A 13,361-nucleotide genomic window follows, 5' to 3' on the forward strand; every position below is an offset into this window, starting at 1 on the left:
TGAACTAGCATCCTACATAAAGATAAGGCGTGCCCCCCCATTCCTCCGCCCACTTCAGCCTCTTGCCCCGCCCACACCCGGCAAGTGGCCCCCAAATGGTTTCCCAGGAGGGAATGTGGCCCTCCGACTCAACAAGCCTCCCCACCCCTGATCTCTAAGCTCCGCACAGCCCTCCCCACTTCGGCTGCACAACTGCAGCGCCGTGAACTGGGAGGAAGGGGAGGGAGAGAGGCTCTTTGGCGGCGGCGGCAGCAGCAGCAGCCGCCGCCGCATCTCGAAGCAGCTGCTCGGCCCGTTCTCTCGCTCGCTCGCTCGGCTCGCTCTCCTCCTCCTCGCCGAGCTTCCTCTCGGCCGGGCGGGCGCATGCGCGGGCTGCGCGGCCGACGTCAGCCAGCCCAGCCTCGCCTGTGCAAGGGAAGGCAGCCTCGGCGCGGCTCAGCCCTGGCGCACTCGCCCGCCCTCCCCGCTCCCTCCCTCCTCCTCGCCTGGCTGCTGCTGCCGCGAGCTCGCGTCGCCCCTTTCTGCATTTCTTGCCATTAGGATCGGCTGAGCGATGCGATCGCTCGCAGCCATCGCCGCCGCCGCCCATTAGAGACCCCCAGGTTCGGGGGAGGGAGGAGAGGAAGACTCGCCAGGAGGAAGGAAGCGCCTCGCCCCGAGAGCCGTCCAGGCAGCAGCCCAGCGACGAAGGCAGGCATCCCGCCGGCGACACAGCCGCCCAGAGGGGAAAGGGCTCGGCTCTCGCTCCGACGCCAGCAGCAACAGCAGCCCCAGCGCGCTTGCCACCCGCCCGCCCGCTGCCGCGTCCCCCAAGAGGCCGCCCAGCTCCAGACCAGGCAAGGGGCGCCCAGAGCCCATCGCGCCCTGCTCCTTCCCCCATCGCAAGAGATCTCCCTCGTCTCCTTCCAGCGCACCACCACCCCCCCAGCAGCGCCTGCCAGCCCCCGGAAGGCTCGGCTCTCATTTGGATGCATTGATTTGCTGGGGCTACGGAGACGCAGAGCCGGGAAGGAAGAAGGAGAAGAGCGAGGGGGCAGCCAACCAGAAAGAGAGAGAGAGAATCTGTATTATATTCCCCCTGGTGCTTCATTTTAATTTATTTTTGACATCTAAGCAAAGATCTACATCCCCACCCCTCTTCTTCCTATCTTGCTTTTCTGCTGCGTTGGTGGTTGTGTTTTAATTTTTGTTTCCCCTCCCGTTTTTCCTCCTTGGAGTGTCTGATAAAAAGGGGGGTTGGGGGGACCGAGAGAAGTGTCCGCCAGCCCGGGAGAACACATTTCCCGGCCACCATGGGATGTACACTGAGCGCCGAAGAAAGAGCCGCCTTGGAGAGGAGCAAGGCGATCGAGAAGAACCTCAAGGAGGACGGCATCAGCGCGGCCAAAGATGTGAAGCTGCTCTTGCTAGGTAAGCGGGCTCGAGCCCAGCTGCGCCCCCACCCTCCCTCCACACCCAGGTAGGATTCTGACACAGCCAGACCCCCCCCCACCCCACCCCCAGGTCCACCACTCCCGTGTGTCAGCCCCTATGCCGGCCACCTTCCTATTTAGATTGGCATTTCAGCTCTGCTTGCCACATTTGTTGGGCAGAGCCATCGCTTTCCCCCCTCCCTCGAAACAAACACACACACACACACACTTATTTGCCATTCTCGCCCCACCTGCCTGCCTTGTCAACTCTAGAGCACAAATACGATCTTCTCCCTCCTGCCCCTTCCAGTTAAAAGGGCGGCGCGGGGGGGGGTCGGACACCCATTCCCTTCCACCAACTAGGTGTGATTTATTTTCCATCCTCCATCTTCTGCCCCACCTATTGTACAACTATGCTCCATCTCTCCCCTCCGCTATCTCCCTCCCTCTCCCCATCTCTTACACACACACACGTACACTGGCAGGCCCTTTCCTTTTAGGCATGATTTTGCTGAGCCTCATTGCATCATGTGCAAAAAAAAAAAGTAAAATAAAAAATCCATTGTATTGCCCAAATGGAAACCTTCGATAGCCCACCCAACAGGTATGATTCTGTGCCACCTCCTCATTCTTCTGCATTGAAAACTACCCTACCATTATCCCTTTTGCACGGAAACCTCAATTGCACAAACATGATCTCTCCTCTTCGCCCTCCCCCCCCCCCGCCGTGGCAACCATTAGTGCAGCTGCTCCTTCCTATGTAATCTCCTTGATCTCCTTATATTATCACCCTCGCCAGATCTTGCCTTTATCGGGGTTTTATTTTTGGCTTTTTGTCCTAACAGGGGCTGGGGAATCCGGGAAAAGCACCATCGTGAAGCAGATGAAGTAAGTCCCCCTTTGAGGATTTTACATCATCACAGCAGTCTTATTTAGCGTGTGTGTGTGTTGTGCCTATCCCAATGATTTTAGCATGTTGCCATTCAAAAGGGAGGGGGGAGAGAAACCCAGGCACCACCCCCGATTTCTTGTTGTGGGAATTGGCAAGGCGGGGTGGGCTTGGGTGGGGGAGAGAGAGACCAACGGGGAGGGAAAAGGCGAACAGGTCTTTTTGGTTGTATGAATGGGCGTCCGCCATGTTTGAAGTGGGAAGCTCTGCTTGGGGATTGCTTCTTGCTGGCTGCCTTGGAGGGGCCCTCTTGCGGGGAGGCCAACATCTGGAGCAGGGATTGAGAAGGCTGGGAAGGCGGATGGGCAAGAGGGGGGGGCATCCAGCCCCACCCCGCCCCACCCTCTCTCCTTTTTATGCTAAGCAGGGAAGCTCCAGGTGTCCGCTGTTCTATAGCTTTGGTGCTGAAGTGTGGTTGCTCTGCTGCTCTCCCTCCTTCGCCACCCCAAAGAAAGGAGGAGGGAGCAGGGAGGGGCCGGCAGGGTCCTGGGAAGGATGTGCATGGCCGAGATCGTCCAACCAGGCGCAGCCATTAAACATCACACTGTCAATGAAGCTTAATGTCGGGATCTTATCTCTTTCCCTGAGCTCCCTCCTGATCTCCTCCCTCATTTGATCTCCGGACATGGGCTGCTTAGGCAGGATCGCCTATCTCTGCTTCATTTCTCTCTTTCTATCGGGTGGTGGAAATCTGCTCATTAGGCAGATTTAAAGCAAGCCTCGCTGACGCTTATCATCCTCTTCCCCCCTCCCTTCTTCTCCTTTCTAGATTTGAGCCTCTAAAACACCCACCCCACCATTTAATTAATTATGGCAGAATTTGGCTTGCAACTGCAAATTAAGCTGGGATATGGGAGGGAATAAATCAGCAGCCAGCTAACGAAGGATGCAGCTCCGTCCTCTCTCGTTTTACGCACGACACCCTAACCCTGCTTAATTTCGTCCCCAGCACCTTAACGGGGCGCCATAGGAGCTATTCCGGTCAACTTCCTTCTCTGCTCCGCAGCGGCCGATTCTGCTTAGCGATCTATGATATTGATTTGAAAATCGCATGAGGTGTGTGTGTGTGTGTGTGTGTGTGTGTGTGTGTGCCAGGAAGAAAGGCTGTGTTTGGACAGCTGGCTGGGCACAGGTGTTCTGTGGCCCCATCGCGCCCCCAGGCCGAGCGAGTGAGGGTGCCCGTGCAACGAACAAGTCGCTGCATCTAGTTGCATCTTGCTTCGAGAGGTGGACGAATGGTGTTCCTTTGGGAAGGAGGACATCGGGTGGGGAGTATGGACGATGGGATAGAGTGTTCCCATTTTAGAGAACGAAAAGAAGCCAAAAGGTGGTCGTGGGGAAGGAATCCCAGCATTGCAATGCAATGCTTTGGGTTCCCAGTTGCCGTTTGCGAGGCGTTTGCCTTGCAAGAAAAGGAGAGCGAGGTTTGCTGTTGCTGACTGCAAGAGCCTTCCCCGCCCTTTAGGCGGCTTGCGTGTTGCTAAGCGAGAGAGAGGGAGAAATGCACACTCGTTTGCAAAGCTGCGCGCTTCCTCTCTCTCTCTCTTTCTCTCTCTCATACATACACACCCTACAGCGACCACTGTGTGTTCCCCCACCCCTTGCCTCTATTATCTCTTCGCTTGTGCCCGGGGTGGCAGGTAAAGGTTTCAGGCTGTGCAAGTGGTGGACAGCGCCCAGAAGAGACTCGAATAGGCTCTTGGGAGATCGGCAAGACTCGGCTTGTCTCGGCTATTGTCGGGCGCAGCGCTTGTCTTGTCTTCGGAAGCGTTCGGTTGAAAAAAAAAATTGCGTCGGCAAGGTTCGGCCCAGTTCGGATACTGGATTACCATGATTTGAACACATGTATAATTTGCATTTAACTGTGATTCTTCTGACTGGAATTGCAGTTCGGTCCTCCTCCTGACTAGAAATCTTTGCTCTGAAAGATCCTGGCCTAGACTAGAGGATAAAGCTGCTTCTAACAGTATATATTCTGAGCTGCCCTTAGTGCTGGGGAAGGAATTTAAAACCCTGACAATTTGAACGTTGCCATTATGAACAGTTTTTACAATGCCTTTCCTTCCTTATGCATGCAGCTGGCAGGAAGCCCCGTTGAATTAAAGGCATCTTACATCTGTGCAATGGATTGTGCTCCACAACACAAATAATTCATAGTTCAAATACATTATTTTATATCCGTTTATCCTCCCAACATCCCTGTGAGGTGGATCACTTTTGTCTTCATTTTGCGGAGAGAGGTCTGAGAGATGCCTAGTGGGTGAGCTCATGTCTGGTCAGGGACTTTTGTGTCTGTGGTAGAATCCAAATCAGAACCCAACCCTCTCATGGGATTAATGAGGGTGGGTAGATGTCTTTGAACTTCCAGTGTTTTAGGTAAACAGCCAGACATCAGCAGTGGCTGTGCAAATAAGGAATTGCTAAGCATAGGCGGAGACCATCAGCTCCAGCCAGCATGGCCAATGGTCTGGGATTATGGGAGTTGCAGTCCAGCAATACATGGAGAGCCACATGTATTGTCAGGTTTGTGTGGTGGGAAACAGGTGAGTTGGATGCAGCAGTCAAAGGCTGCTGAACTGTGGAATCAATGGGACAAATTATTCACGACTTAAGCCAGCCTCCCAGATGCTTGAGCTCTCCAGATGGTTTGAATCATAGAATGGTAGGGTTTGGAAGAGACCACCAGGGTCCTCTAGTCCCTCACCCCAGCTCCCTGCAATGCAGGGATCCTTTGCCCAACATTGGGCTCAAACCCACAACCCTGAGATTAAGAGTCTCAGGCTCTGAGCTATCCTAGTTTGGGGACTTTGTGGGTTGTACTAAAATAAAATTTAAAGTAAAAGTCGGCACTTTGCATAGTTGTAGTGATGGCCACCGACATGGGTGACTTTAAAGGATTAGACAAATTCATGGAGGAGAAGGTTCTCAGTAGAGGCAGAACACACAATGGTTGTGTTCTTCCTCCACTGTTGGAGGTGGTATACTTCTGAATACCAGATGCTGGGAATCACTGCTTCTGGCCACTTTGAGAACAGAGTGCTGGACTAGATGGGCCTTTTGCCTGATCCACCAGGCTTTTATGTTCTAAAAAAAGAAAAGGAAGAAATCTGGGATTATCATGCATTTATTTATTGGTATTTGATCTTCTCACATTCCACCCCAGCCTTCAAAAACCGGGTGCCCTCCAGATGCAGCTCTCAGCAGCCCTGCTGGCTGGGTCGGATAATAATTGCAATCTAATAATAATAATAATAATAATCTGGCTGGACCTCCCCTGCCACTCTAGGTGGCTTCCAACAAAGATCAAAAATACATTAAATGTCACACATTAAAAACTTCCTTCAGATGTCTTCTAAATGTCAGGTAGTTGTTTATCTCTTTGACATCTGATTAGTCCAAACATCTGGCAGGCACAAGTTTGGGGATGGCTGACTTTAATCATTAAGGAACTTCTTCCACTGATTTCAGTGGAACTAATTTAGCCCGCCTGCCAAGTGCGCGGTCTGCTACTGAGCTACAGACCTTCCTTTTTTTATTTCTATACACCCACTTTCTTTAAAACAAAAAGGAGGAGGAGGCACTGCATAGTCTGTATGTCATTGCCATTGTTATTATGAGGTATAAAAAAGCAACTTTTATTATTATTAAGATCTTTATATTGCTTTTCATTTATGGAAGAGTTCACACCATAATAAAGCACAACAGAATGCAGTACAAATGGGTAATTGGTAAAATACTGCAGGAACCAAGACCATGTCCTGAGCTTCCTAAATTTATTCCTATTGGAAGATTTGGAGTCTTGCTTGTTTTTGTCATTTGTTATTTTGGGCCCCTACCTGGTCCCACGGATCTGGTGATTATTTGGAGTTGATGTCTTAGAGGAAGGGAAGGCATTTGCACTTATTATCCTTTCAGGAATTCTAGAGAACCAGCATTCTTTAAATGTGCCTTAATATATGGAATGGCCTATCACTTAATTCAAACAGTAGGAGTGGAGAGGGGATAGGAAACATTTCAGCTGAATTCCAGGGAGATGGTTTATCTCTCGCACACACACTCAAACTCAAACACACACATATATTGCTGGTAGAAATGCACAGATTGCATCTAATAGACATAATTTGTTATATAAGGCAAGATCAGCTTAAAAGGAATTGGTTGCAGAACAAGAATGGATTAACCAATTTGACAGTGTCACCTTCCATGTGGTTAGGTATCTTTCTGTAGGATTCTTGCTGCCAAGATGGGGAATAGATAGTTGGAAGTTCTCGTTTCTAGAATTTTGTCTGTGATACCCACTTTCTGCAAAAAGTAGACAAAGCAGTTAACCTGTATCACTTCACTGTGCAAGTCTGGAAGAGGGGGTTCACGTTGCCCCTTCATGCCACATTCATTGCCTCTATGTTAGAAACTAACTTCTAACTTCATTTTCTCCCTGACATGGGTTGCTGGTTTGGTTTTGTTTTTAAATGGAGGAGTGTTCAATTACATAAGCCCCACCTGCTAGCTAAAGTGGTACTGGCCACAAACTGGCAACATCATCTGTTGTGTGGCCTAGTTCACACCTTGTGGGGTTGTAGCCAACTAAGTTTGACTTTGATAGAACCACAGAATTTAAGAAACATGGCTAACTTCAGTCCATTAATTTTTGGATCTTTGTTTCTTTTATGTGTGTATCTAGATCTAGATCAGCCTTCCCTAACCTGGTGCCCTCAAGATGTTTTGAACTCCAACTCTTAGTAGTTCCAGACAGCCAGTTTAAGGATGATGGGTTCTGTAGTCTAGATCACCTTCCTGGTTAGGGAAGGTTCATCAAGACCAGGGTTTCCCAAACTCAGGTCTCTAGCTGTTTTTGGACTACAACTCCCATCATCCCTAGCTAGCAGGAGCAGAGGTCAGGGATGATGGGAATTGTAGTCCAAAAACAGCTGGAGACCCAAGTTTGGGAAACCCTGGTCTAGATAAATTCTGCAGCTCCTGACTATATACATTTATATCTCACCTTTCATCCAAGCCCCTCCAGATGTTGAGGGACTCCAACTCAGTCCCAGCCAGCAGGGTCAGGGATGATGGGGGTTGCAGCCCAGCAACATCTTGAAGGACAGACATTAGCTCACTCTGGTCTATGTGTCTCTTACCACCCCCATTTCATCCTCCCAGTTGGCCATTGAGAGTTGGTCACTCCTCTAACCAGTCCACCACACCAACTCTTAAATAAGTGGATGGTCAAACAAGGGATATGTTTCGCAGTCTTTAGTGACTCGTTTTGGCTTCTGCCTTTCTCAGTAGCACACAGTTGGGATTTATATGTACGCTTGCACGCTCCCTTATATTTTCTCAATGGATTTCAAATATCCAGTCAAACAGACTGCTGCAAGCAATAGCAGCGGCAGCTGAGGCTCTGAGGTGGTGTAGCACTGCTACAAATAATACAGCTAGTCTCCTCATTAGTCTGTGCTGTGTTTGCATCAGAAAGTGCATTCCTCACAGGCCATTCGCAGAAGCTGAAAATAGGTCTTGGGTGTTATCTGCAAGATTACAAAGGCATGTAAAGTTATTCTGCATGCATGTTTCCACCATCAGGATTTGTTTGTGGCATTGCTTGAAGAGGTCTCTAAGAGAGCACTACAAGAGCAAAATACTGCTAAAATCAGAGCAGGAGGGAACATAGAATGATAGGCCCTATCTGCACTGTATATTTAAAGCAGTATCATACCACTTTAAACAGTCATGGTTTACTGCCCCTCTCAAAATAATCCTGGGAAGTTTAATATGTCTAGGGTGCTGAGAGTTGTTAAAAGGTAAAGGGACCCCTGACCATTAGGTCCAATCGTGACTGACTCTGGGGTTGCGGTGCTCATCTCGCTTTATTGGCCAAGGGAGCCGGCGTACAGCTTCCGGGTCATGTGGCCAGCGTGACTAAGCCGCTTCTGACGAACCAGAGCAGCGCACGTAGGAGACCCCTATTCCCCTCACAGAGCTACAAGCCTCAGAGTGGTGTAGCAGTCAATTCCTCTTCTCAGGGAACTCTGGGAAATGTAGCACTGTGAGGGAAATAGGGGTCTCCTACCAGAGTGCCAACTTGAATAAAATGATGTGGGGCCCCGGGTAAGCCACACCCTGCATAGTTGATAATATGACACGTTGCACACACAACGTGCCCATCAACTGGGGACAGGCCTGGCCCCCTCAAATGTTTTATGTGGGGGCAAAGCCCCCTTGGCCCCTAGGAGTTGGCTCCTATGGTCTCGTAAAAACACTCAGTACCCTTAACAGACTGCAGTCCCCATGGTTCTTTGCAGGAAGTTATGGGTGGCGCTGTGGGTTAAACCACAGAGCCTAGGGCTTGCCAATCAGAAGGTCGGCGGTTCGAATCCCTGTGACGGGGTGAGCTCCCATTGCTCGGTCCCTGCTCCTGCCAACCTAGCAGTTCGAAAGCACATCAAGGTGCAAATAGATGAATAGGTACCACTCCAGTGGGAAGGTAAACGGCGTTTCCATTCGCTGCTCTGGTTCGCTGGCTCCCTCAGCCAATAAAGCAAGATGAGCGCTGCAACCCCAGAGTTGTTCGCGACTGGACCTAATGGTCAGGGGTCCCTTTACCTTTACGGTTGTTTTAAATGGTGTGATTTTGCTTTAGAGATATAGGGCAGATGGGACCGTAGAGTTGGAAGGGACCTGTAAGCTCATCTAGTCAAACCCCTTGTTCATGCAGGGAACTCAGTACTGCAGTATCGCTGATAGGTGTCCATGTAGCAGCTGCTGAGAGACCTCTAACCAAGGTGAGCTGTCTGTTCCATCATGTTATTAGGGACTACAACTCCCATTAATCCTTGCTTGAACAGTCATTGGGCAGGGATAATGGGAATTATAGTCCAAAACATATGAAGGGTATCAGATTGGTTAAAGTTTAGACAGACTAATGAACTAATTTGGGATATAAGGCACCTTTCTTTTTTCCATTCTCTATCACTTTTAAAGAAGGGACTCATTTATTCTGCCATACATGGCAGCTAAACTGCTGGTTTAGCTCTTCTGCTGCATTTTGTACATTTATATATGCATTTAATTTATATCCCACCCCACTTCCCAAGGGGGCCCACACATGCCCCCTTGAGACATGTCTGGATGGCAATTGATTGATTGATTGATTGATAATGAAAATTGACCTCAGGAGAAGGCAGAGCCAGGGGATTGTCTACTAAAACCTTATATAAGCCACTTAATCTTTAATGCCCTTTACTTTATGATGCTGCTGAAAACGAATTGTGGATCACATAGCTCTACATTCACACTGAGGTGAGCAAATAAACTGATGTAAATATACATATATATTTACATGCTTTGGGGGGCAAAACCCCTCTCAAGGCAGCTGGATAAAACCAGTAATAACCATTAAAACAACAGCCAGTTTTTTTTTAAAAAAAGAGTTCAGTCACAATGGCTAAATGGTCAGGGACAATATGCACAGGAATGCAGGTTTCTGGGGACCATAAGTGAGAACTTTGAGAACAACAGGACGGTGGACAAGACAGACCTTTGGCCTGGTTCAGCAGGGCTGCTCTTATGCAATAGTAAGAGACAACATTAATTCCATCAGTCCAATCAGCACATCTCAAGGGGAAAATAGGCGGGACTCCAGAGCCTTTCAAAAGACTGGTAACACCAGGGCGTCCTAGACCCTGGATGATAAGGCATTCCAGAGACAAAGGGTCACTGCAAAGAAAGGCCTCTCTCTCTCTCTCTCTCTCTCTCTCTCTCTCTTTTGCCAATTTAAAAAAAAAAAGATTTTCAATTTTTTTACAAATTGGTCACTAATTAAAACAAATTGAAACAAATTTAACATAGGAAAGCCTTTCTCAAATGCTCTAGCAATCCCCCCCTACTTGAACATTGATTTTCAAAGCCTTGACAAGTGTCAACCGCTGCTCCCAGCCCAGTGTGATTGAGGGGAAATGAGGTGGTGTTGCGGGAGTGGAATGGACAGGAGTTTGCACAAATAAATGGCAAGCATAAGACTTTTCTCATCTCCTTCAATGTATTGATCAATTGCCTCCAATGGACATTGACAGTGCAAAGTGCATTCTTCCACTGTGCTGGAAAGCTGTTCCTAAAGGAAGTGTCTTGATATTGCGAATTCAGCTGTTGGAACGGGAAGAGTGTATGTGAGGGAGAAAAGCTGGGAGTTGTTGTTGATGATGATAAATAATCTGGTGGAAGGAAAAGAACTGCTTCTGTTGAATATGCTGTCTAAGGCCATCTGAAGAAGGAACTTGTTTCTAGGCCCTCGTTCACGCCATACATCATACTGCTTTAAACAGTCAGGGCTGCCCTAAAGAATTCTGGGAACAGCAGTCTGTTAAAGGTGCTGAGAGTTGTTAGGAGACTTCTAGTCCCCTTCCATAGCTACAATAGTTTCAGAATCAACCCCTCTTATTGGGGAACTTTGGGATTTGTAGCTCTGTGAGAGGAATAGGGGTCTCTGGTCAAGAGCCTGCACCTTTAGCAAACTACGATTCCCAGAATTCTTTGGGGGAAGCCACAACTGTTTAAAATGGGGTTTCCCAAACTTGGGTTCCCAGCTGTTTTTGGACTACTCTTCCCATCATCCCTGACCTCCTTCTAGCTAGGGATGATGGGAGTTGTAGTCCAAAACAGCTGGAAACCCAAGTTTGGAAAACCCTGGTTTAAAATGTGCTTTAATGTATGGTGTGAAAGTGGCCTATGTGTCTTGGGAGGGGGATGCAAGGAACTGTAGCTCTTCTCAATATGTGGACAGCAGAGGCTGCAAGTGCTCCGTGATGAGGGCAGATCAATCCACTTAAGAATACTATACCATGGAATCACTGACTGTTTACGAATACTATGCTACAGACCCATACCTCTCCAAAACAGAGGAATTGCATTACTCAGTGCTTTTTTTTTCCTAAAAAAATGTTTGGGGTACTCTCCTTTTGACTCAAGAAAATCACCATTTTATAGTTCAAATTGGGGGAAATAAATACAGTAAATGGAGAAAAGTACAAAGGTTCACAAAATGTTTAGGGGTATGCGTACCCCTGTGTAGCCCCAGAAAAAAAGCACTGGCATTACCCGAAAACATGACAGAAGAGACTCTAAAATGTTTCTTTTTAAAAGTAGCGAGGGGGAGTTGATGGGTAGTTACCTGTGTTCTTAAATCTCATATTGGAATGTCCAGCTTCATAGTGTGGAAGGATTTGTAATGCCATTGCTATTGGAAGGATATATTGTATTGTAGATTGATTAATTAATTTTAATTCATTTGAAATGTAAGCAGTCCTTGGAAGATTTTGTTTTGAAAGGCAACAACTCAAATAAATAAAGAGGGGATAAATAGGGGAGTTAATATGCTGGAAAAATGGGCATTTTAATGGTCCAGGTATATCTTGAGTTTGCGGCAAGGACCCCATTCTCCATCCAAGGTCATCATCCTGATGCTGCAACCCAGCATGAGATGCAACTAGAAATGGAGGAGAATTTTAATTCAGTTTGCAACTGTAGGCAAACTTATCTGAGATACGAGTTCTTTCTAAATATGTATTCATGGCTTGGGGAGGTCTTGTGTGCCTTAGGAAGACTTGGAGTGCAATTGTGTTTATTTTTTGCTTGCCACACTTGCAAGTTCATACACCATGGCTTTACAGCATTTTCCTCTGAATGCTGCAGTCCTATACACATGTCCCTGGGGTTAAGTCCCTTTATGTTCAGTTGGGGCTGCTTCTGAATAGACATTAATAGTTGGCAAACTATTATGCAATCATAAAGCTGCATGTTCTTCTTCTGTTGTGCTGAAACCACCAAATGCTCCTCCTAGACATATTTGCCTGGTGGATTGTTGATACCAGTTAGGTGCTAGGCAAAGACTGCGCTGTCCTCTCATTCTTTTAACAATATCTTAAGTCAGTGTGTTTTCTTTTAACAAGTTGCTTTCAGCTGCACTATTAATCTGCTGCTTCTGTTTTTGTAGTTTTTAATGGAGGTATTTGATTATGTATTTTATTGCATAATAAAATATATTTGTTAGCAGTGCTGAGGCTTCTTTAAGTGAAAAGGCAGCGTATACTATTAAATATATAATATATTCCTTAGAACTGTTTGAAACTGTTTTAAGAAATTTGGGTTGCAGAAAAGAACTGCATGCACTCAGAAGCAAGTTTTCCACACATTTTGGAAGTTTTTTTTGTGTTTTTAGTTTGTGGGCAACATGTGTAAGTATAAACAACACATAAATCCAAAAACTGAGGTCATGAGGTATGGCTGAATTTCTGCACAAAAGGCTTGGGCTCAATCTTGTCTGAAAATCATTCTTGGGCGCTCTTACTTGGAAGCGCTTTCCCTGTCTATAGAGGTGAAAAGAATAATGGATGTTGCTGTTGTTGTTTTACTGAGAAGGCAATGGCACTCTGTACATTTGTAATCGGACACTTTCCTCAATATATGCTATATAAGTCTTTTTGTGATGATAACAGCAAAGTTAAAAATGGCAGCCCTAACAGGTTCCAGTTGCCACCACACAGAATTCTGGGTCTTCTGAAGCTTAGTGCAACTGACTTAGTGTGCGAATTGGCTGATTGGTGGGGTTTGCAACGCCTGGTACATGGGATTAGCTGATCCACAGGTCCCAAAAACCCTACTTTGGGTCAGCCACATCCTTATCTGCCCCACATCTGATACCCAATATGACACCAGGTGTGGAGCAAGTGGTTATGGTGTGGCTGAAATGGCCTGTGGTCCAGACAAGCTCCTTCTCTTATAGATAATACCCTGCACACCACTTTGATGTACACCCCGTGAAGAGGCCTATAAATTTGTTTGATAAGTAAAAAAAAGGTAAAGGACCCCTGACAGTTAAGTCCAGTCGCGAATGACTCTGGGGTTGCGGCACTCATCTCGCTTCACTGACCGAGGGAACTGATGTTTGTCCGCAGACAGTTTTTCCAGGTCATGTGGCCAGCATGACTAAGCCGCTTCTGGCGAAA

The 13,361-nt window shown here is 47.5% G+C and overlaps 1 protein-coding gene across 2 annotated transcripts in view; it reads left to right on the plus strand.

Moving 5' to 3' along the window:
- Positions 1 to 402: 402 nt before the first annotated feature.
- Positions 403 to 13,361, plus strand: part of GNAO1 (G protein subunit alpha o1) — a 167,957-nt gene continuing 154,998 nt past the window's right edge. For both annotated transcript variants that reach the window (XM_083749979.1, XM_083749978.1), the window contains exons 1-2: positions 403 to 1,410; positions 2,258 to 2,300. In XM_083749979.1, coding sequence (XP_083606105.1) covers positions 1,293 to 1,410; positions 2,258 to 2,300 — 161 coding nt within the window. In that variant the 5' untranslated portion in view covers positions 403 to 1,292. The remainder of the gene's footprint in view (positions 1,411 to 2,257; positions 2,301 to 13,361) is intronic.

The sequence above is a fragment of the Podarcis gaigeae genome (assembly GCF_964106915.1).
Source record: "Podarcis gaigeae genome assembly, chromosome: 8".
In the NCBI taxonomy this organism is placed as follows: Eukaryota; Metazoa; Chordata; class Lepidosauria; order Squamata; family Lacertidae; genus Podarcis; species Podarcis gaigeae.